Source organism: Leucopleurus acutus, assembly GCF_964270905.1.
Source record: "Leucopleurus acutus genome assembly, chromosome: 1".
Lineage (NCBI taxonomy): Eukaryota > Metazoa > Chordata > Mammalia > Artiodactyla > Delphinidae > Leucopleurus > Leucopleurus acutus.
In genome coordinates, this window is record NC_139142.1 from 195584251 (window position 1) to 195609592 (window position 25342).

The 25342-nt window shown below is 48.3% G+C and overlaps 1 protein-coding gene across 1 annotated transcript in view; it reads right to left on the bottom strand.

Annotated features, from left to right (window-relative positions):
- Positions 1–21307, bottom strand: part of BEND7 (BEN domain containing 7) — a 77903-nt gene extending 56596 nt beyond the window's left edge. Inside the window, exons 1-3 of the mRNA XM_082855442.1 lie at positions 21104–21307; positions 19970–20208; positions 17631–17714 (exon numbers count right to left, since the gene is read on the bottom strand). Of these exons, the coding sequence (XP_082711568.1) occupies positions 17631–17714; positions 19970–20030 (145 nt within the window). The 5' untranslated portion in view covers positions 20031–20208; positions 21104–21307. The remainder of the gene's footprint in view (positions 1–17630; positions 17715–19969; positions 20209–21103) is intronic.
- Between the last annotated feature and the right edge of the window lie 4035 nt (positions 21308–25342).

The window sequence follows — 25342 nt, forward strand, 5'->3', positions numbered from 1 at the left end:
CATAAAGAGAAGTGGCAGGTGATGAAGTGGAAACGTACAGTGAGGTCATCCCAGTAAGGTACCAGGTTAAGGAAGAAAAATTTTGCGCTGGAGATAACTGGGTAGTTATCTCTGGGTAGTTTAAAATTCATTACCTCTTTTAACATAAGGATGGTGAATAATCAGACCTTTCCTTTAGAAAAACAAATCTGGCAAAACTGTGGTGAAAGTGGTGTGGGCAGGGGAAACCAGCCAGCGGGTTGTTGCTAAAGGCTCTGTGAGTGACCGTGCCAGTCTGTACCAGTACTGGGGGATGGGACTGGAGAGATAAGATGGAAAGAGAGACATTTAAGAAGGTTCCCCAGAGAGACTTGGTGATGCACTGGATGTGGGGATGGGGGTGGGATGTGAAGGAGAATCAATTAAAGATAACTCCAAGGTTTCTAGTTTGGGGGACTGGATGGATGCTAACACCAGTCAGAGAATTAGAAGGGTGCAGGGAAGTGGCGATACAATGAGGCTAGTTTTGACAAAGGCAGCTTAGGTAATCGGCAGGCAGTTGGAAATGTACATGAAGCTGAGGATGAAGCAATGCTCCTGAACTATTCCCGTAGTAGCAGCAGCTACTATTACTACTAGTGGTAGCTGGCCTTCTAGACTAAGTCAGCCCCTGGGGTTCACCAACAATTCAGGGGGTGGAAGGTCATTGTATTCGGAGATACCAGATTTCCTATTAATCTAACAATGCAGAGAGCTCAAAACCCTCATTTCAACATTAAAAGAGCTATCACCTCATTTGTGTCCAAGCTGGGGAAGTGAGGCCATCTATTCCTCCTGGACTCCCCGTCCCCGTGGCAGGCAGCGGTCACAGCGGTCAGAACCGCGTCATCTCCAGCTCCTCACGTGCCCTGACCCACCGTCAAGTCCATCCCCAGGGTGCCACTGGGTAACTCACCTCTACCAAAGGCCCAACAGGCACTTAAAGCACGGAGGGACAGTCACCACTGCATCCAGTATGGGTCGACTCTTACTATGGTATCATGTCCAGTTTTGGGTTTGTTTGTTGGTTGGTTGGTTTTTTGGGGCCTCGGGGCTTGTGGGATCTCAGTTCCCTGACCAGGGCTTGAATCCGGGCCACGGCAGTGAAAGCCTGGAATCCTAACCACTAGGCCACCAGGGAACTCCCATCATGTCCAGGTTTTGCGCTCTTTTAAAGAGCCTGTTGAGAAACTTGAGGAGAGCGTGCAAAAGTCAACGAAAAAGATGAAAGGAACAAGGAAAGGTTAAAGAAGTCAGGTAGTTTCTCTGAGAGGTATATGGCTATCGAGTGACTTAATTATCTTCAAATACACTACGAGTTATTACTGACATTGTTCTTTTTGTTTTTGTTTGTTTGTTTGTTTTGCGGTACGCGGGCCTCTCACTGCCGCGGCCTCTCCCGCTGCGGAGCACAGGCTCCGGACGCGCAGGCTCGGCGGCCATGGCTCACGGGCCCAGCCGCTGCGCGGCACGTGGGATCCTCCCGGACCGGGACACGAACCCGCGTCCCCTGCGTCGGCAGGCGGACTCTCAACCACTGCGCCACCAGGGAAGCCCGACATTGTTCTTTATCCACGAGGAAAAAGTAGACTCAAATTGTAGCTTCCAGGGAGGAGGCTGGGCGACATTATGGTCTAAAGAGCTGACCTTTCCAGTTCTAGAAACAGAGGAGGGGCATCTCGGAAGATGTGCAGGAGTGACAGTAAGAACTCCTTCTGTTTGGGATGTTGAAGAAGTTCTGGAAACAGTGGTGATGGCTGCGTGTCACTGTGGATATACGTTTCAAAAAAAAAAAAAGCTTTAAAACTCCTTGCATTTTCCAGGTAATGATATGTTAAATAGAAGAACGCTGAGTTTATCAGTGAGAAATACTAAGATGACCAGGATTTATACTGAACGCTGCAAATAACTCTTCTCAAACACGAGTAGAAGTTGGCATGGAGCCGTGTTGCAGAAAAGGCTGAACTACAACCTGTCAAATGACAGCAGTGAGAGAAACAGCAGGAGAAAGGAGGCAGGGTCCGTCAGGCCCAGGCCACGGCTCTCTTCACCACATGGCTTGACAGGTGAGCCAAAGAGGCAGGCATCTGGGGCACACTCTGCGCTCTGAGCGGACCTGGGGTTGGCATCCTCACTCCAAACCCGTGTTGGCTTGCAGATGCCAGCAGGGTCACAACTGGCCGTCCCCAGGGACCACAGCCATGTTTACCAGGGACACGCAAGCCTGGGGTTCCAACTCAGCAAGAACGGTCTGAGAAGCCCTACAGAACAGAGCGGTGGTTACCAAGTGAGCCCTTCCCTCCCCAGCAATCTGAAGCGGAACCCGCCAAAATAAAGAGGAAGCGAGCTCTACTGAAGAGAACGTGCCGGAACCCGCAGTCCTGAAACAGCCCTTGGAGTCCATTCTAGGACACAACGGGGTCTAAACGCCACTGAGAAAAGCTCTGAACAGGAGGCGTTAACCCGCCTGCGTGCTGCCACGTGCTGGAGGACCCTCCCGTTCAGCTGAAGTTTTAGGTGGAAAATAATTAAGCAGCTCAGCACGTACATGGCGTTTTCACTGAAAGGACAACGAGGTTCCTTTCAAATCTGTTTAGATAATACCAGTTTCGTTCATCCATTCAATAAACATTTACTGTACTACTACTAAATATGAGATACTGTGGGAGCAGAGAGAGAAAAAGAAAAGAAATACAAGATACGGTCTCTCTCTCCCCTGCAGGAGTTTACAGCCTAGCACGGGACCCAAACGATTCTAAGCACCCAGGGCCTCTCTCCTAACACGTGGGCAGGCGCACCCAGCAAGCGCTACCCACAGCCAGGGCTGGAGGCCAGAGCTCTTTTTAATCAAGGCTGAGGAGGTGACGCCAGGACAGGTCCCAAGACAGAATGCCATGGGTCCAGGCTGGAAAACAGGCCTTCAAAGCAGAAAGGGCAAGAAGGGCTTAAGACGGGTAAGAAGGGCCAGGGGAGCGGAGAAATGCCAGGAAATGAATCCAAATGGACTGTCACACTGCTTCTCAAACGTGTCCCTCAAAGAACATCTACCGAGGAGAATAAACTTCTATGAGAAGAAGAGAGTGCGATGATACCACTGCAACTGCCCAACCAGTTCAGAGAGTTTATCTACTTCCCTCTCCCCCGAGTGTTCTTATAACATGGAAAACTTTGATTTTACAGTAAATACAACATGGCCTCCCAATACAACGTTCCTTCATCAGACATGGACTGTAATTCCAGCCACATTACGTGGGTAGGTCAGAAGCCACCACTTCAAGTAATGTTCAGGAATACTCAAGCCAAAGAGCTAAAGTCCCAAATACACGGGAGAGGTCTTATAAGTCAATGAAGAAAAGGACACGCACTGGCAATGGAAAATGGGCACAGGACGTGCACGTGCAATTCACACGAGAAATAAATAGTTCAAATCTCTTAAGGTCCCTAATTATTAAGGTAATGAAAGTTAAATAATGTGAAATTCTTTATCTATTAATTTGGCAAAAACTGTAGATTCATAAAGCCCATTTTGGATGAAGGTGTAGGATTACGGTCCCCTCTCATAGGCTGTTGTTGGGGGATCTTTTTGGAGGGAATTCGGCAATTCCATTCACAGGCATTTATCCTGCGGAAACGTTCATCAGACAAGTACCCATGACACAAGTACAAGGACATTCACAGTAGCATCATTTTGCTAGGGAGGCACTGGGAACCACCCAGACATCGATCAGTGAGCGTTAGATAAGTGAATTATGGCATATCAGTACAATGAGATTAGAGTATATCTTTACATGTCTGTAAAGAATGAAGTGGACCTTTTATAGTCATGTGGAAGTAAGTGAAGGATAAACTAGAAACTCCACGACGTCTGAGACCATGATTACTTCCTCCACCACTGGATAATCAGGGCCTAACTCCTTGGCTCAAACTAGACACTCCACCTGTGTGGAACAGACGGAGATTTGGTTAAGCAAAACAGAAGTTACAAAACGTTATACAGGATGATTCAATTTTCCTTTTTATAACACACACACGTGTACTTTTTACACACACATGTTGTTAACAGTGGTTATCGGGACTTCCCTGGTGCCGCAGTGGATAATACTCTGCGCTCCCAATGCAGGGTTTGATCCCTGGTCAGGGAACTAAATCCCACATGCATGCCACAACTAAGAGTTCACATGCCACAACTAAGAAGCCCGTGTGCCACAACTAAGGAGCTGGCGAGCCGCAACTAAAGGAGCCTGCCTACCGCTGCAACTAAGACCTGGTGCAACCAAAACAAAAAAAACAATGGTTATCGCTGGAGAGTGGGACTGGGACAGGATTTTTTACTTTATACCTTGTTTTCAACGTCATACGTTAAAACTTTCAAAGTGGTTTTGGAATGAATATGTATTACTTTTTTGTAAGAAAAAAATAATCTGGAAGAATTATGTACCATCTTCTCCCTGTGGGAATGTAAAGCTGGGTATAAGGCAACTGGTAGAGGCAGCTTTGGACATAAAAAAATCTTCTCTAAGTCACTCAGGAAAGATGAAGCTGGGCAGGAAGGGGAAGTAGGTGGCCAGAGATGGCAGCAAAAGAAGGTCAAGGAAGGAGGAGCCAGGGTGAGGCATATTTTGCAACCCCTGGGATATAGGCCTAAGATGACTTTCTTTTGGAGCTCATTACAAGCCATGTATTTTTTTTAATTTAATTAATTTATTTATTTTTGGCTGTGTTGGGTCTTCGTTTCTGTGCGAGGGCTTTCTCTAGTTGTGACGAGCGCGGGCTACTCTTCATTGCAGTGTACGGCTTCAGTAGTTGTGGCACGTGGGCTCAGTAGTTGTGGCGCACAGGCTTAGTTGCTCCGCGGCATGTGGGACCTTCCCAGACCAGGGCTCGAACCCGTGTCCCCTGCATTGGCAGGCAGATTCTCAACCACTGCGCCACCAGGGAAGCCCAAGCACGTATTTTTTTAAAGGAATTTGGACGTACTTGGGGGAAAAGTGTTAAAGCTACCATTTATGGAGCACTTACTATGCACCAGTCCCTCTGGCGAGCATGCTGCCTACACTTAGTCCTGATCACAAAGCTAAGAGGTTCGGATGTTATGAATACATCTTACCCAGGAGAAAACAGAGACTTTGAGTTTAGAAATTAGAGACCCACCACACTCCAAGGTCCATGAGCCTCACTGCTCTATTAAGACGCTCGGGAAACGAACTAGCTGGATGGCAGGAAGGGCTCCATCCCCAAAACAGTCCCTCTGCGTGGCATCCAGGAAGCTGTTGTGACCTGCGCTGGGCGCTGTTTGAACTAGTCAGCACCTTAACCCCCTACTTATCTTAATACACATGGTGGAAACAATGAAACCTTTGGACCAAGCTATGTTTATGGAGTCCAACTTAGTTGTACTGTTTCAAACTAAAAGAAGGCGGCTCAGACGTGTCCTATAAATTCAAAACATGGTTCATGTGAGTCCTGTTGGTTCTACAAAAGCCAAATATTTTAACTTGGAAAAAGGAGAATAAGAATTTTTTTGTGTTCATGGTTCTGTGAAACATAAAGCAAAAGTCTTCGAAGGCTGACGGTACACACAGGAAAAACATAGCAAGATTGTAGATCAAGGGCTGCTTCCATTTTCCTAGAGTAGCATAACCAAAATCTTGCCTTCATTCAATATGAGAGAAAATGTTCATAATTTACTGTCTGGAAAGAGACAATCCTTTTCAATATAATCTGAAATCTTGACCCTCTGCTCTACTGTACAGAAAACTCAAAAAGAATGCTAGTACAGAAGTACACATCCCCCCTCCTGACTGAGATATTAATTCACATATTTACACCGTGGGTCAGTTAAGGATGAACAAGATTAAGGACTGGCGGTATTATATTTCTTCAGTCATTTAAAGTTTTAAAAATATTCCAACTTAAATACACATGCTGTCATACAGTTTCATCTTCAATGTAAATAATGTTAATGATGATGAAAACGGATCACATTCACAGCACCTTTCTCTTCCAAGAATCTCAAGAAACTCTGATGACTTTGGGCCCAAAGGCACCTGGAGGTTGGCAGTGGTCGCCTTCCCGGCGTGAGGCCAAGGGGAAATCTCCAGGGGTGAGGCAACCGCAACTTAAATCAGAGGCTTCCGAACTTCTTTGATTGTGACTCACAGCAAGAAAACCAAAGTTTCACAAATGTATCCTTCCTGCACGCAAGACACTCTGATATTTTCTATTTCTCTTCTTCTTCTTGTTCCTGTTGGTGACAATCTGCTACATTGACTTGACCACGCACTTACAGGTCACGGCCACTGCCTTAAATGCCAAGTGTCCCCGGGGTCTTTCCGCACACTTCCTGGATCCCCCAGCCTCTCTCTGGTTCCAGCGACCATCTGTCTGCAGGAGCCCCGATCCCACTTCGGGGCTCCAGGCCACATATCCAATTGCCCACTGGACGGCTCCACTTGCACATTTCAAGAGCAACCTTAAAATCACATCCAAAAATGTATTTTATGATGACGATCCCCGAGCCTTAATAAATAGCACCAACCCGCTGTCCAAGCCAGAAACCTGGGCCTCATTTCCCATCCCTCCCCTCTCACAGCCAATTAATCACCGAGTCCTGCTTATTATAACTTCTAGATTGCTCTTCAGTCCTTCCACTCGCCTCCCATTACCACCTGATGGGGCTACGGCCAAAAGCCCTCAGCACTGCTCCCCGCCCAGCCACGTCCATCCTGAAGCCAGGGTGATCTTTCAGAAATGCAAACCGCATCACGTCGTGGCCTGCCTCGGTGGGATGCCGGCCACCTGGGGATGGGGCCCAGCGCTCGCGCTGGGGGGCTCGTCCAGCCTTGGCTACTGCCACGTCTCGCCTTGTTCTAGATGGCGGCTCTGGGGTCTGACACACAGGAGAATCACCTGGACAACTGTGACAGAATACCAGCGCCCAGGCCTCGCTTCAGGACAATTAAATCCGAATCCCATTAGCGACTGTCCTGGACGGCCAGAGGGCTCCCTGCGTCAGCTCTAAGGAAGGTCTTCGGCTCTGGGGGCCCTGTCATTTCCTGGCCGACTCACAGCCTCGGCCCCATCCCCATACTTACTCTTCAGGTCTTTCTCTGCTTAAATGTCCTCTTCTCAAGGGTCACATCCCTTAACTCCCCAGGTGAGGTCCCCTGGTTCTGTGTTCCTGTCACACCCGAGTGGGCTGTCAAATCTCCTAGCCTGGCACCAGGGGCTGCTCAATAAAGACCTACCAATGGATACAGGAATGGGTTAATTCTAGTATCAGCTATGCTGGGACGCTACTGTTGAGGAAAGCTGCGGAAAAAGAAACCCCAAAACACTACTGACGTACAAGGCGTCAACCAACATCTGTGACGGATGTTCTCCCTGTTTCCGTGGGTCGTGGGGTTTGCAAGATGAGGCCACTTGGTGCCTAGAGTCAATCGTGTCTTTTAGGCAAGCTCTCCCAAGGGAACGCGTCTCATCCTCAGCGCCTTCCTAGTTTATCGAAGACGACAGACAGGGCACCGTTTCCCCCATTTCACAAAGGATAAGACTGAGTTACCCAAAATGACCAAAGGGAACCAGAGGAAGATGGATTAGGTCTGAGCCCCTCATGGCTGCACTGCTCCGGCTTTCGGGGCGGAGTTAAACAGCTCACAGGGCTCTCTGGAGCCCCCATTCCCACAGCAAGCGCTGCTCCACCGTATTTCACACGATGCTTATTAAGGTGCCCATTAAAGTCTTGCTGGTAATTGAAAAAATTATATACGTGTGAGGAGGGTGAGTTAATGTTCACAGAAGAACCTTTACTTTTGCACCTCCTGACTTCTTCCTTTCAAGATGTGCCTTAGGGCTTCCCTGGTGGCGCAGTGGTTGAGAGTCCGCCTGCCGATGCAGGGGACGCGGGTTCGCGCCCCGGTCCGGGAAGATCCCACATGCCGCGGAGTGGCTGGGCCCGTGAGCCATGGCCGCTGAGCCTGCGCGTCCGGAGCCTGTGCTCCGCAACGGGAGAGGCCACAACAGTGAGAGGTCCGCGCACCGCAAAAAGAAAAAAAAGATGTGCCTTAACCTTGCATTTCTGTGGGGTTCTTTATACTTTATGTGTGGGTGTCAAGTCACGTTTGAGATATAATTCCTTTAGCCATACAAGCAACTTCGTAGGCTATTATGTTGCATCAACTTTTTCTATAAAAATAGATTGTTCAGGATATTATTCCTGGAACAGAAAAAAATTCTTGGAATTACGGAGTAACTTACATACCACTGTTCCAAGAACACATTACTTATTTTATCATGACAAAGTCAAGTTATTAATCTTCTGGCTTCCATTTCGACAATGAGAAATTCTGTGAGATGCACAGCAGACACCTGCATTACATTTCAGTTCAACTTCATATCATCCATAAACATCTCTGTTTTGGACACCGCGTCCAAACAAATGCTCACAGAATACTCTATGTAGCATTCCATTTTTTGAAACTATAAAAGTCCCTTGCTGTTAATTACAGAGACAAACGTCTCATCACACATTTGGTTACCAGATAGCATAATCAGTTTTCTCCATTAACCTTTCAGATATAAAATTTGATTTCCAAGTTAAAAAAAAAAAAAACATTGTAGAACCCTCGGAATTCAAATAACACAGTATATATCTGTACACGCTCGGAAAAAAATACAACACCAAGAAAACCATTTTATGGATTCTTATTTACAAGGATACTGATTGTCTGGAATCCCGAAAGAAAATCTGTCTAAACTTCTTCATGGTTTTAAAATATATGATCAAATATGCCGGCAATAAGCTGTCCTTTGTGCGGAAAGGAGGCACAGTAACCCGACCTTGAATGGAATGTGCCCTTTGATCTCTCTCTTCTCGGGATGGTGATGCAGCTGAATTGGTCCATCACAGCCTCTGTCATTTGTTATCCCCCTTCATACGGGCATCTGAGAGAGAACGGTGAGGGAAGGGCATCCAGTCTATGGCAATGCAATAGTTTTTCTCCACTCAAAGCTAAAGGACCCCACGCCCCTGGCCTGCTAAGGATCACGCTCTGGCTCGCATGTGCTGGGGCCAGTCCTGATCATCACAATGACTGGGTGAGATGCTCCCGACCCGCCAACATTCAGAGGGTGAGACCTAGACCTCCTTCCACGCACAGGACAGTCCTGCCCAAGAAAACCGTCTCGGCTCAACACACTGTCCCACTCGGATCAGCTAATAACTGGCGGCAAACTACGTTTTAACATGTCTTGACAGGGTCCTCATTCATTTATCCAAAATTAGCGATCGAGAGTCTACTTGGTGCCAGGTATCGTGCACTGGGAACACAGGAAGCTTGAAGTCTCGCCCTGCAGGAATTCAAGCTGAGACTCAAGGGGTCAACAGAGGATCTCATGGGCAAGGCAGTTAGTAGAGGTGGTTATAGGCTGGGAGCAGCAGAGGAGATGCCAAGCCCACGGCACTGCAATATCCCAGGGGCACCTTCACACTGTGCAGCTTAAGCCTGCGAGGCCCTGGGGGCGGGGGCTGGGATACACACAAGGGCATCCTATTCCCAAGTTAAACTTTAAAAGGGGGGCCTGGGGACTTCCCTGGCGGTCCAGTGGTTAAGACTCCTCACTTCCACTGCAGGGGGCGCAGGTTCGATCCCTGGTCCAGGAACTAAGATCCCACAAGTCGTGTGGCTCGGCCAAAAATAAAGAAAGAAATCAAAGGGGGCCTGCTGTTAACCTAGTAAGAAAGGGGAAAAAAATGTGTAATGAAAAGTAACTGTTCCATTGTCAGTGTTGGTGTATGTTACTCCTGCCATGTGAGGTCCAGGTAGCTACTAAGGAGGATGTGTAGATTTTCACCTCGCGCAGCCAGGATGGGAGCTGGGAGGTAAAAGAGGTGAATGATAAAGCTTCAAGATGGCTGATCTCGCTACTTTATTTTTAATTTGAAATCGGGCTCCTGGCACACTCGCCAAGCATCCTTGGATGTTTGTGATGTGACCAGTGTGGTGCTGGGCGTTGGGGACACAGAGATGACCGTGAGGGAGTTTCCAACCCAGGAGGGTGAGACAGAAGTAAACTGGCAGTGCCTTCGCTTTGGTAGAGATGCTGTGGAAGGAGAGGGGAGGGGGAAATCAGAGAAGACTGCCTGGAGGAAGTCAACTTGGAGCCTTTAGGGATAAGACAGCCAAGCAAAGCGAAGGGAGCATGGTGCAGGTGCGGGGTTGCCAGCAGAGGAGGTGGTCCGTGCAGCCACCAAGGCGAAGAGGTAAAGAGGGGAAGTGAGGCCGCTGCAGGAATGGGAAGTGGTTTGGTGGGAAGGGCAGTGTCAGGAATAAGCTTGAGGCAGGCAGGTGGCAGCTCGTGCAGGGTCTTATCTGTCATCTGGGTCCTAATCTGAAAGCCACAGACAACCGGAGGTTCAGGCAAGGGGGCGACTCTCCAGGGGCCCTCCATGTGCCCCCTGCCTCAGTCACCATAGGTCCCGGCGTGCATCCTGCTACTGCACTAACATTCCTTCCCAGGTAGTGTTCTCTCCAATAATCTGTTACTTTCAAGAATAACAGACTTGTTGCATAAACGTCCTAGATCTATTTTCAACTTTGAGATGCAAAACCCACTGTTCCGGAGTCTTTCTTTCACCTTATGGATGGCCGGGCTCTTTTCCTCCAAAAGGAAACATCCATATTCCCATGGGAACCAGGGAAGCTAAATTGTTAAGACATCTTCTTAGATTCTGTCCCTCATGAAGATTTCTTTGTTTCAGCGATGCGGTCGCGATCGTTACTGGAAAAGCCAACTCTCACAACGCATCACATGTTTCACTTATACGGCGGTTGCTGACCCACACCGAGCTCTTATGAGAAAGACAGGTGCGTGCAGTTGTGCGATGGGGTTGGGGCAGGGTTCCCAAACGGGCCATTCACCAAGGTCTGCTGCTACTTAATGCATGGATTTTCTTAAATCCAGGTAGGAAAACTTACTGCAGGTGGAGAACCAGACAATCAGTTCTAAACATGGGCTTACAAACAGGACAGGACAGTCTTCAGCCCCTTTATAGAGGTGTGCCAAAATCACAGCGGAGTACGGAGCCAGCAGAACATGTGTTATTTTTCAGTTTGGGTTTGCAACATGCCGCTGCTTTCACATGCGAGCTCCTCTCCTTTTTGGTCTTTTCTAGATTTGAAAAAAATATTATATTTCGAGTTGTCTCTTACCCATCAACAACAGAAATCCCCAATTTCTACGCTAGCTTAGTACATGACCAAAGCTTCTTCAGTTAAATGAGGCATATCTTTGGTTCGCTAACTGTCTCTAAAATCTCAAGCCGGTAGTATATTTTATTTATTTATTTATTTATTTATTTTTGGCCGAGTTGGGTCTTTTTTGCTGTGCACGGGCTTTCTCTAGTTGCGTCGAGCAGGGGATACTCTTTGCTGTGGTGCACGGGCTTCTCATTGCAGTGGCTTCTCTTGTTGCGGAGCACCAGCTCTAGGCGTGCGGGCTTCAGTAGTTGAGGCACAGGGGCTCAGAAGTTGTGGCGCGCAGGCTCAGTAGTTGTGGCGCACGGGCTTAGTTGCTCCTCGTCATGTGGGATCTTCCCGGACCAGGGATTGAACCCCTGTCCCCTGCATTGGCAGGCGGATTCTTAACCACTGCGCCACCAGGGAAGCCCACGGTAGAATATTTTAAAGCAAATCTTCAGAGTCCTACGCAACCGTATCCAGTATACTCATGCAATGAGATAACGCAGACTTGAGTACCGATAATTTGGGTACCTACTGTGATCAAACAAAATGCTGTGCTAAGTGGTCTAAAGGATTCAAGACAGAATCCAGGTCCCACTTGCTCTGTGATCCTCCAATGTACATGAGGAGAGATGGGGGCAAAAACGACCACAATTCAACGTGGGAAGTGTTTGGGGTGACCTGGAGCACAGCAAAGGCACGTACAAAAATGAGGAACTACTAGGCAGTCCATGGTAAGTGCTATGGGAGAGCGGTGTTCCTGTTTAGTGCTGAGGTGTCCAAGAAGAAAGCATAACCTCTAAGTCAGAGGAGAAGGGAGAAGGGGATAAACATAAGAATACAGCATTTTCTAGTTTGAAAAAGTGTTTCACCGTATAGGACGTCCTGCGTGCTGTCAGGGCATCTGATGAGGGGCTCAGGACCACCACCAGTATTGCATTATGGAAGATAAAGGAAACCCTCCAGAGTCTTGTCCGAGGTGTGCTGAGCTGTTAACCTGAGATTCAAGCTGGGGTTTTCCGACCTTGGTGGATGTTAAACAAACCTTAGTTCCTCTCTTCCTAAATGGGTCCCGGGCTTCCCCGTGCCCAAGCCTCTGGCCGCCCCCTTTCCTTCTACCTGTGGTGGGGCCCCCTTTCTCACCTGGAAGTCCTACTTTGCTGGGGGTGGGCAATTGGGTTCCAGGGAGGTAGGTTACATCAAAGTCGAAGATGGTGATGCAGTTTAGGGGCAGACTGTGGATACTCAAGACTCAGTTAAGGGATTTCACCTTGACCCTAGAATCCATGAGAAGGCACTTAAGTCTCTGAGCAGGGGAGAGAATAATGAATTACATACTAAGATCAGCTCGTGTGGGCAGAAGGGGACGGGGAGGACAGGCCGCTCTGGCTTAAGGAAAAGAGGACAGAACTAGATGTCAAAGCACCCGATTTAAAGCGGGGCCAGCTACTGATTCCTGTGTGACCTCAGGCAGGTCACTGTCATCTCTGAGCTCAGCTTCCCATTTGTCTAAGGGACATAACACCTACCTCATGGTGTGGTTATGATATTAACTCAGTGATTAATGGAAGTATGAGACAGGCCTAGCAGCAAAAGCTGCAGAACTTCAGGCAATAAAGTAAGTGCTCTCCAAGGACAACTAAGTCTGCACCCACAGCTGCAGAAGCACAGGTACTTATGTGCACTTACATTGAAAGAAGCCATCAGTGTTTAGGTCTCCTCAAGAGGCTCTCAAATCGGACTTTGCTTGCTCTTGTTTTTGAAGCCATTTTTGGACCCACGGTAGAACCAGGTATGCTTTCAGCGCCGCAGGAATTCTCGGAAACCGTCTGGACAAGAGGTTTTTACACAGTGGTGAGGGCACCCTGACAGTTCTGCAGAGGCTGGCAGAGGAGGGTAGGACATGGGACAAGGTGCTCTGGGCTTCTTCCGCCTGCTCCTGGCTGCCCCACTCCCCTTCCACTTCTGTACATATTGGGGTCCCAGCCAGGAGTTCATTTGAACGAGCCTTTCCCGTGGTTAAGGGCATGGTTTTGGAGACAGACAGACCCTGGTTTGTATCCTGGTTGTCACCGAGTTGCTTTGTGAAATCCTCAAATTCCTCGTCTGTGAAGTGGAAATAATAATATCTTTTATGGGACAAATAATGGGGTAACAAAGTTCTTAGCATGGGGACTCCCGGGGAGGTCCAGTAGTTAGGACTCGGTGCTTTCACTGCCGCCGTGGCCCCAGGTTCAATCCCTGACCAGGGAACTAAGATCCCGCAAGCCATGCAGTGCGGCCAAAAAAACCAAAGCTCTTAGCATGGTACCTGACACAAGCAAACTCGATGAGTGACACCTACTCTTGTTGGCTGCATTTCCAACCCAAAGAGAATTTCGAGACTCTGGGGACCCTGGTAGAGGCCGCTGTCATCAAGAAAGCCATTGAAAAGAGATTCAAAATATCAGAGACCTACACCCTGCTCACTTGGCTTGGCGGCCGCACCCTGAGCTTCAGCTTCTGAAAGTTGTGTCACAGACTTTACATTAAAAAGAACAACTAGCTAGACCAGGGCCCCACACGTAATTGGAGTGCAATAAATATCTGAATGAATAAATGGACCACACACCTGAAAAACAGACATGTTTCCTATTTATCTATTACAATAGTAAATCTAGAACAAAATCCAAATATAAAAGATTTTATGGAATGTTTGTATTATAGTTATGAAGAGTAAGTTCACTGTCGCATTAAAATACTTCCCAAAAGCCCTGCTGCCGGCTGAGGCCTCGCCCATGATCCTTGGGATTTGCCTGGCTCAACCAGGCGGAGGCAAAAGATCTTTGGATAGGAGACCTGGGTTTACTCCAGGTTCTGCTCCTTAGGAGCAAGTCACTTGAGCTTCAGTTTCTTCCTCTGGGGAATGGGAATAACAACACCGCCCAGTCTACCGCACGGGTCCACCGTAAAGTCGTGGGACGACAGATGCGCCCGCGCGGTCCAAACGACAAAGTGCACCTGGCCCTTAAAGTCCGATGACAGCGATGCTCAGCTCTCTGCCGAGACTCACATCGCCCCTCCCACCTGGAATCTTCTCCAACTCCCCTCTGCCTACCCAAATCCTCCCCTGGTTCGAGATCTCCCCCTTCCAGAGCTTTCCACCCGGCCCTGAATGGGACCCTTCCCTCCCAGCTCTGCTTCTGCTCGTTGCCCTGAAGGTTCACATCTGCGATTTATCGTGCACACACGCTGTCGTGCTGTGGGGTGTTTCCAGCTCAGGTGGACCTGCGTGGGGTCCCGGCTGTGGCGCTTGTCCCTCGGGAGGCCTGTGGCAGCCCACCTGACGCCTCTCAGTCTCATCTACAAAACAGGGATGGTGATAGCTCTCACAGATTTGCTCTGAGGAGTAGATGAGATCCTTCACGTCAAGTACTGGACTCAGTGCTGGGCACAGAGCAAAAGCACTCAGACAACCGCAGCTGTTACGGGTGACTGAATTTCGCTCCTTCGCTGCGTCCTGAATTTGTCCTATCACCCCAACTGGAGTTTAATCCTTGAGAGCAGGGTCCCTGTCCTAGCCACTTCTTTGGTTTCCCCTGACCCCACTGCCACTCTAGAAAAGTGCTGAGTTCGTCATATATTCTCAGAAAAACACCTGTTGAATGGATCAAAACGAATTAAGTTGTTTTTCTCCAAAATAGTGGCCCCATCTTTATAGTGGCCCATCACGGCCAACCTGACAAAGCCAATGTCCACAGGGTAAAGTAACCTCTTCGGATCCTGTTATCAAGTTAAAAATGTGTGAGGAACGCCCAAAGCGCTCAGGCAAGCCATTCACACCACTGAGCTATCCTACCTCGCTGGATGTGCTGCCTGAATCAACAGCCTGAAAACATTCTGAGGAAACGGATTTGAGGTGGGAACCTCTGCCAGATTCTGGAGCGTTCTCTTCCCCTGAGACATGAACTGTAATCTTACAGGCGCAGATAGTATCAAAGATGACACATATGTACGTTTGAACACAGAAAATCCCATACAGCATCCCGAGGGCCACGTGTGAGGAATGCGTTATAGGTGAAACCGTTCTGCTATTTTGCTAACAGACTCCCTTGGATGTCACAGACCTCGCGCAGAATTCTACGCCATAATGAGTAATATTATGGGTAGACTCAAGCCATTTACGAAACAAACATGATTTATATTTGTGAATAAGAACTATTAGCTAAATAAAAGTCCACTTTATTACACTGTCAACAACAGAATTCTGATTCTCATATGCTATCAGTAACTATTCTCAATTACTCTAGATATCAGGTTTGTGTCATCGTTTGCTCTTCCACTTTTTTTCTTTTCCAAACTGACCTGAAGATCACAAAAGAGAAATGTTCTTTGGGAACCATATCACACTTTTCCCAGAATGAGCAGAAGACTGAGAATAACCCAGGCATTTTATGCTGGTCCATCTTTTGTCTCTTGATGTCAAAGGCCTCCCTGACCAACAACTGAGAAACTTATCCCACGCCTGGCCTTTCACTGATGTTCTCTTATCTTCCTGGACTCGAGCTAGGGAAAACGAAGCCAGCCCTGCCCCGTGGAGAGTTTACCTTTTACCGAATTCCGAGCGCTAGCATCTTCCCGCTCTGCATCCTTCACTCTCTCGTACCCAGAATCCACCTACTGTATAGCGCCCTCACCATTTTTCAAGTAGGGAGCAGAAAGGGGGGAAAAGCCTGCTTTGTTGGAGATGAACGAAACCAAGGATGTGATGTTCTTTTTTATGATAAATGTACGTTTTTCTACTAATAGGCAAGTTCTTCATTTCAAATGGTTAGATCGGGTGGTGCTTTGATATATAGAATTTCCAACCGATCGAGTTTAGGGAACTGAAAATACAGGATTCTGAGTAAGCTGAAGGAACTGAAGAGAGTACAATCCAGGAATATGCTCCTGCTGGGTCTTAGCGTTTCGCTTGACTGTGAACGTTTTGGGTTCTAGACCTCTGAGCAGTAAACAGGTGCTAAGAACAGTGCTGGCCTCAGTCATGCTCTCTGCCTGGATGGAAAGATTTGCGTGCCTCTGGTGCTCACTTGTGGAAGAAATGCCATTATTTCCCTCCTCTTTACCTCTACTCATTATCTGTTTGACTCCTTGGTCCTTTGCAACCCACCCTTTCTCTTCCTCAAAGCAAAAGAGTGAGAACGCCCCACTGCCTGGCTTCCTCGTTGTTTTAATTGGCAGTACACTGGGTCTGAGCACACATCCTGCTTCCTTAAGACCTATCAACTCTCCCCAGAGATACGGCCGTTCTGGCCCTTGCTTTCAATGGCTCTTGCCAGGACCGTCTCCCGTGTTGTTTCCTCGTGTGCGGCACCCGGCTCTCACCCTGCCCCTGGGGCTCGAGGCGGTATTGGGGATGGGCAAGGTGAAGGCCAAGCGCCATGATGTACCCTCCACTCCAACCTCACGGGTACTTCATTCTTCGTGGCAAAATCCTAAATCGTTTAATTTTGGGCTTATGGTCTGCAAATAACAAACTGCACAGGCAAGGCCCCTCAGGTACAGTATGTGCACCAAAAACCACACTTGGAGAGAGGGGCATCGTCCTGGGGGACCTACTTATCCATCACGCAGCTACTCTTGTCGGATGGCCTCCAAGATGCTGCTTGGCTCTGCTTGGCCCTGGGGTGAGCTGGGAAGGAGGGTGGGGAGAGCAAAGTGTGGCTCTTCTCTCTGACCACCGATGCTGGTGTGAAATGAAAACAAAGCCAGACAGATGAGAAGCGGCTCCGTGATCGCTAGTCCTATCGAGAGGTGGTTCGGCGGACAATCACACTTTTCTCTTCCTTCTGCTTTTTGGCTGGAGAGTTAATTTAATTTTGTCGTGGCAGGATTAGCAACCAGGCCACAGAGGTGAAGGGACATTATCGTCAGACAGCATATTAATCCTCTATCCCACCCAAGGCAGAGGCAGAACCAAACAAATAGCAGCTTCTTGGAAATTGAATTTCTGTTACCCAGATGTCAAAGATGTAATACCCCAATTACACAAACTACTGCCGGTGAAGCGTGCCAGTGAATATGCAATGTAAATGGGGCGAACGCAGAGCCACAGAACTGCACGGTCAGCGCCTGGCTCTGGGTGTGAGTGATAATTAGCACTGTGTGTAGACACTAATAAACATTTATGTCTGAAATTACAACTTTTAGCAATGTTAATAAGGGATATATTGGCAATCCGTAAAATAAAAGGTCTTGAAAAGAATGTCAGACATTAAGCAATGACAGACATTTCCCATTCTGGCACAATCTTTTTTTTTTTTTTTTCCCCTTCTCTCTAATTGCAAATGGCCATGCCGTCTTGCTGAGAAATTCATTGACATGAGAACCTACCTAAAAAAATGGGTTGTGTCTCTTTGGCCTTCCCATTAACATCGGTGCTGAATTCTGAGATCTTACAGACCTCATGGTGATAATCTGGGGTGAGAAGACAACGAAAAATTAGAATTCTAATGACCTACAAGATGTGAATCAGCAAGAAAGGCTAGCATCTCATTATATATAGTAGGTATAAGCTATACTTTAATTTATAAATATGATTTTCGAGAACTCAGTTAATCACAGAATTTGTAGTCACTGGTCAGCCCTACAACTTCGCTTACTCTGGAGAAGTACACAGACTTGACATTATTACTTTGACTTTAGAAAACGGCTCTGCTTGATCACACAGTTTTCGCAGGAAATTTGGCCCACGGATGCCAATTACATACGAGGCTTCTTTTCTTCCAAATGACAAGTATGTTTACAAGGAATAGAAAGAAGCTTGCCCAATCAGAGGCCAGGGGAAGATGCCAAATTTATCTCTACAACCCATTTTCATGAGTAGATGAATAGTATGCTTTCGAGTTACCTGGTACTCTCAGTTTACCCAGAAAAACCCCGGGCTTTGAGCAGCTTACAGGCAAGCACACAAGAAAAATACTGAGTTGTTATGTCAAGTATAGTATAATTTGGATAAGAAAGTGAGTCTTGCGTTCAGCTACTGCACTTTAATATGCAACCGTTTACGTTCTAAAAATGCACCTGCAGAGCAGAGAGAAAAATCAGACCCATAATTTTTTTTTAAAAAAGGAAAAAACAAACTTGCTATGTCAGTCAAACTTTAAGGCACAGTATTTTACAAGCGTCTCTATAGAGGCTACTGTGCTTTGGCAGTTGTCTGTTTCTAAAAAGTAGGATCGCTTAGGTAAGAAACTAGACTAGGTCCCTTGTTAACAGCGATTCCCTTTTTGGGGCCTTAGACCTCCCAGGACAAGGTCTACAAAACTCCTCTCACTTTTAAGATAAAGTAGTAGGTTTCCTGAGGTCATAAATAAGAAAGCAGCCTACATTCCAGAATGAATCAGACAGACCAACAGGCCAGTCAAATACGGAGGGACTTTTAAAGTACAGATGACCGAGCAATCAACGCTGCTGGGGGAACAAAATGTGCGTAGAGACAAGGAAAAGCCAAATATTTTGAATACGTAAAACTACTTCAGGCTTTTTTCATTAAACAGTATCCGAACTCAACAGGAGGAAACAGGGGTAGATCTCCAAAATGTCTATAATCAAACCATTTTCAGAGTAACCCAAAGCAGGCTTTACTGAATCTGCATCATAGTTAGCTCAGCTTAGCTGGAAACTGCAGTCGCCCTCTAATTTTCATCAGCTTACATGGGACTTCTCCAGGTTGGTCACACAATCGCCTTGCTCTCTGCTCTGATGCCCATGCTAGATAAAACAACAGAGGACCAGAGTGGACAGGTTCTCTGGTTTGGTTCTGACTTCAAGCTGATTCAAAGGCGATACTTAAACAGGAGCATTCTAAACTCAATATTGGGACTTGTGACATGATGGGGAGAAAAAAGTCACCTGCCTCTAAGGTAACACAATGCATTTTGATTTTTTTTTTTTTTTACATCTGCCCTTAAGTTCTCATCGTTTTTCGAAGTCACATCAGGAAAAACAGAGACTCTTAACAAGTCACTGACCACAGGCAGGACTATTCAACTTTCCCCTCGCCTGATGAAATAAACCCAAGCCCAGAGACTGCGGTGTACACCTGTTAAATCGTCAGGGGTCGGCTGGATTTTTTTTTTTTTTTTAATAATACTTACCTGACGGATAAGTGATCTATTCCAAAACACCTTTCCAGGCCAAATAACGTACCCAGAAAAGACGCTGAATGTCAACAATTCTTATTTGGGCTTGGACACCTAATGAGCGTCTTTCTCCATCTTCCAAACGCCACCAGCACCTTTCTTCCTCCTCTTCGGGGGTTGGAAAACACACCGACCCCCAACCCACCACAAGCACTGGTCCGGGTTGGTGTTCGCACCGCCTGATGGAGAGGCGTCCTCCCCCACTCCGCCGCCGAGCCGCAGGAGTGGAATACCAAAGAAGGCTCTCCGCGCCCCAAGTGTCATTGTTTGCTAATTTCCTGATGTGCCCTCCGACTTGTTTACGCGGAATCACATCCTGCCTCCCCCCGGCACAACTTTCCTCGCCGCCCGGCGGCCGCAGCCCCCCCCTCGGGAGGGGACCGGGGGGTCCCGGGAGCCCCGGCCCCGCGGGAGTTGGCTGCGCGGCCCGGGCGACGGGCAAGGGGCCGGGGGCTGTTTACGCGGCGCCAAGTCCTCGCTCCGCCGCCCGCACGCCCCCCGCCCGGCCCGGCCCGGCCAGCCGCTTACCTCGGCTCACCAGTTTGAAGCTCTGGGATTTCCTGCTCCGCTTCCTCTCCGAGAACTCCATGGTGCGGCGGGCAGGCGGGCGGGCAGGGCAGGGGCTGCGGCCGGGAGCGGCCAGCCGGCCGGGCGGAGGGACGGAGGGAGCGGCGGCCGAGGCGGCGGCGGCGGCGGCGGCGGCGGCGGCGGCGGCGGCGCTGGCTCTTGTCACCCGGCAGCGGGAGCGCGGGGACCTAGGTCCGTCTCTTGGATCCGCAGGGGGGAGGCACAGGCAAGGGAAAAACCACTCGAGCCCGCCGGGGGCTGCGGCCGGCGGGGCCCGGCGGGAGGCGCTCTCCCGGGAGAAGTTGCCCCCTCCTGGCCGCCGCTCAGCGCGCCCCCCGACCCCGGCTCATCCCCGCTGCCGGGCGAGAAGCCGCCGGAGCCGAACTTTCCGTTGGGGAGCGAGTAGTTGGGGGCGGGGAGGGCGGGCCGGGGCTGCCGGCGCCCTGGGCGCTCGCCGCGAGTCGGCCTGGGCGCAGCTCCGGACGCGGCGGCGGCGGCGGCGGTGGCGGCGGCAGCGGCAGCGGCGAGCGCGGCCCCGGGGACGCGGCGGGCGGGCTGAGGGCGGCGGCGGCGGCGGCGGCGGCGGCGGCGGGGTGCCAGCCGGGTCGGGGCGCTGACCGCCCCCGCGGGAGGAGGGGCGCCGGGAGGAGGCGGCGCCGCCGGGACCCCGGGGCCACCTGCTGGCGGAGCGCGGCTGCCGCCATCCCCGGGGACCCGGGCCGCCGCCACCCACCGGCCTGGCCTCGAGGAGGAGCCGGAGGCCGCGGCGCGGCGCTTTCGGCCCGGCCGGCCGGCCCTCCGGTCCCCCCAGGACCGAGGGCCCTGCCCGGCGCGGGGGTCCAGACGCCGGCGCCGCGGGGGTCGGCGAGTCGGGGCGCGGCTGCCCGGGGGGCCCGACTCCGGGCCCCGAGCTCGCCTGCGTCTCCTCGCCGCTCCCCGGGGCCGATCTCGTTCTCAACAGCCCTGGGTGTCGGGGACCCTCCTGGCCAGCCCACTCCTCGCCTTGGGATTCCGGGTGTGCGAGGGCCAGACTCACTGGTTTCAGGCAAGTTTTAGGGGAAAAAAAAAAAAATCAACCGAAACCCAAAAACTTACCCATGGGCGCTCTGCAAGGAAAAGAGATTTTAGAATTGACTGATGAGCCGAGTATGGAAAAGAGTGAGCTTCAGTTCTTTACCCCAATACGAGGAGGGTTGTAGGAAGATCGGGAGTTATGTTCAAGGAGAGAACTTGAAATGGGGGCTTTGGGGAGGGTGGAAGGGGTGAGCGGTGCGACGTCAGGGGGTGCCCGAGCGCTCTGCTGACTCTTAGGGAAGAAATGGCCAAGGCAGGTGCAGAGAGCTCTGCCTTCTGGTGTGACAATGCCAGAATAATTGGAGGAAACCGAAAGCTTGTATTAGTTTTATACAATATTCTTTTCTCGGGAGCTAAGAGCACACCATTGCTTTCTCACAACAACTTTATTGTGGGAATGGAAGAGAATTCTATACCACCTGGGACTGGCGGGACAGAAATGTGATCTGACAAGCTTAAGAGTACCGCCACCAAACTGATCATCTCTAGACCAGAACACAAAGAGAGTAAAGAGATGGACAACCCATCCAGCACTGTGACAAGTTCAGGTGGCCTCAAAAGAGTAGAGAGGAATAAGGGGAAAGGGTATGTTGATAAGTGTGGTAACAGGTTCCACTGCGAGTCTCGTTCAAATGAGGAGACAGCAACCTGAGTAAACATATACACACCAGGAAATTAAATCAAGGAACAAGGTAACCCGGCAACGAGTGGAAGCAGAGCCTGGTATGCCTTCTGAGGTCTTGTGTTAGGTGGCCTGTATGTGGCAAGTGGGGAGGCTGGTTATACCTGGCATGGAGGTGAGAGAGAGGACCATTCACCGAGTTCGCTAAAGCAAACCCTTAAATAAGAGGTTCTTTACTTTTTTGGTCACTGTCTCCTTGGAGATTATGTTCAGAGCTCAGGGCCTTTTCCAAGAAAATGTGTGCAGGACAAAATTTTGTATAGACTTTTTGGAGTTCTAAAAGGTGGCAGAAGGGATTAACGTGATAACAAGGGTTGATCAACTACCCTATTTGGTTCTCTACCATTTTTCCCCCTCTTTCTTTAAAACCAAACACCTAAAGATGTTTTGAAGATTTCTAAAGAAACAAAGTGTATGAGGCTGCTCCCTGGGCTGGGACCCTTTCTTTCTTTTTTTGTAATGCCTTTAAAAATGTTATTCCAGGAATTCCCTGGTGGCACAGTGGTTAATAATCCACCTGCCAAGGCAGGGGACACGGGTTCGAGCCCTGGTCCGGGAAGATCCCACATGCCGTGGAGCAACTAAGCCTGTGTGCCACAGCTACTGAGCCCGCGCTCTAGAGCCCGCGAGCCACAACTACTGAGCCCACGCGCTACAACTACTGAAGCCCGCGTGTCTAGATCCCGTGCTCCGCAACAAGAGAAGCCCCCGCAATGAGAAGCCCACGCACCGCATCGAGGAGTAGCCCCCGCTCACTGCAACTAGAGAAAGCTGGCACACAGCAACAAAGACCCAACGCAGCCAAAGATAAACAAATAAAATAAATAAAAACAAACAAACAAAAATGTTATTCCAGAAGCCACAAGGCTGAGCACCGTACTGATGGAGGAACATTTAGGATCGTTCATGCTTTGGAGCATACAATGAGATTTTTATTATGCTCAAGCTATGATAAAATCATTGAAGGTGACACACCAGGAAGCACATCCCTAGGGGGATATTAAAGACTTAGCATTTTCAGTTCAAGTGGGAATATGAATTCCATTTGCTTAAGAAAATAATTTTGATACAGTTAAGAAAAAATGTTTCATTGTGATAATGTTTTAAAATAATGATCGTTCTCCTTGACTTTTTTTCCTGGCTCAACAAAAATGGTCTGTGAGCAAGTTGGTCTCCGGAGGCCATAGGTCAGGCCTGTCCTTATATAACAAAAAGGTATATATTCATAATTAGCATTAAGTAAAGATTAATTATGATATTTAGCTAGAAAGAGATTGCTTCAAGTGGTAGGTAATAGCTGCTTGGGCTGCCATAACAAAATACAATAGATGGGGTGGTTTCAAAAATTTACTTTCTCATAGTTCTGAAGGCTAGAAGTCCCAGATCAAGGTCTGGCAGGGTCAGTTCCTAGTGAGGGCTCTCTTCCTGGCATGGAGATGGCCGCCTTCTTGCAGTGACCTCACACGGTGGAGAGAAAGACAGCTCTCATCTCTTCCTTTCCTTATAAGAACATTAATCCCATCATCAGTGCCCCACCCTCATGACCTCATCCAAATCTAATTACCTCCCAAAGGCCCCACCTCTCAATACCATCACATTTGTGGGCTAGGGCTTCAACATAAGAGTTCGGGGACAGGGGACACAGTTCAGTTTGTAGCAGTATTGTTTTTGGTTAATTGAATATACTTTTTGTGTCGGGGTGTTCTGGATAGTCCTGTAGGAGATATACTAAGGTCACGTCTCTGTTTCAGTAGTTCAAGTTTCCCCAAAGGTTTTAGAACCGCAGGTTTACATACGATTAAAGCTCAGGGAAAACTGGTCAAATATTCCATGACTTCAGGTAGGCCAAATATCTTATCATATGACCATTCTAAAACTCAGTTGATTATAAGGATTAAATGTAGGTTTTAATCTCTGACATAAGACAGGTAATTTGGCCAGAGAACATTTAAGCAATCTTAGCCCTAATTTTTAAAACTCCATTTCTGAAAACTCTGTCCTGAGAGGAATAGCATTATGAAGATCTCCATCTTTATTTACAGCCCTGCTGTCCAACAGCAATATAATGCAAGCCATAAATGGAATTTAAAGTTTTGTAGTAGCCACATTTTTTAAAAGTAAAAATAAACAGGTTAAATTTATTTGAATAATATATCTTATTTAACCCAGTATATTAGACATACTATCATTTTGACATGTAATCAATATAAACATATCAATGAGATAGTTTACATTCTTTTTCTGTGTACACTCTCTTGAAAATGGTGTGTATTTTGCACTTAGAGGACAAACCAATTCAGATTAGCCAAATTCAAGTGCTTGACAGCTACATACGGCCAGTGCTACCACATGAGGCGGCTCAGATGCAGAGGAATTATATGATTTCAACCATGCTGTGTACATAGATATGACTACACCTGGTTATTGTTTAACCCTCAAAAAGAAGCCGATAAGCAGGACGGTATTAGGGCTTGAGTCTGTTTATAAATCTTTGACTGGAGTCTCTGGACTTGAAAATCCTGTAAGTAGATTCTGAATCCTTCAGGAAGATTTAATAAGTATTAACTTTTCATTTTATGATGATCGCCCTTCAGAAGGGTTATAGAAAGAATAAGAGGCGGCCCTCCTGGAGCCTCAGTTTATCAATTTGTTGCTGGCATAACTCAAGTTTCCACTTTCATTTACTCTATGAGTTTAGCGACTGTAACTTAAAAGACAGGAGGTAGTATCTGTAAGAGATTACTTAAGTGAAAATGAGATCTTGGAATGTGTCACCCAAAATGTTACCTTATATTTATGTGAGGCTTCTCTTATAGGAACTCAAGAATACTTACACATTATCTAATGCTCTTAATTGCTATAGGAGGTTGGTAGATATTAATATTCCAATTTTGCAAATGAGGACAATCAGTTTTCATAAGACCATTTTTTAGTGAAACTCGAATGCCATACCGGTTTCCTGACTCTTAAATGTGATACTTTTAAGTATCACATTACTACCTTTCTGCCATTTCTTTAAGATAAAAATTTAATGTTTTTTTATTAAGATCTAACTTATATACAGTAAAGAACATGCCTCTTAAGTGTACACCTCATTCAATTTCTTTTGCTTCCGTCTACATCCGTATAACTGCCCTCCCTCCAGGTTAAGATCTAGAACACTTCCAGCACACCGGTCAGCTCCCCTGTGGGAGCTGCTCCCCTCCCAGCAGATAACCCTTACAAGGACGCCGCAAGTCTAACCTCTACCACTAGAGCTTGGTTTCACGTGTTCTTGAACTTCATAAAAATGGCATCATACAGGGTTTCCCTGGTGGCGCACTGGTTGGGAGTCCGCCTGCCGATGCAGGGGACACGGGTTCGTGCCTCGGTCCGCGAAGATCCCACATGCCGCGGAGCGGCTGGGCCCGTGAGCCGTGGCCGCTGAGCCTGCGCGTCTGGAGCCTGTGCTCCGCAATGGGAGAGGCCACAACAGTGAGAGGCCCGTGTACTGCAAAAAAAAAAAAAAAAAAAAAAGGCATCGTACAGTGTGTACCATCTTGTGTCAGGCTTCTTTTGTTCAACATTAGGTCTGCGAG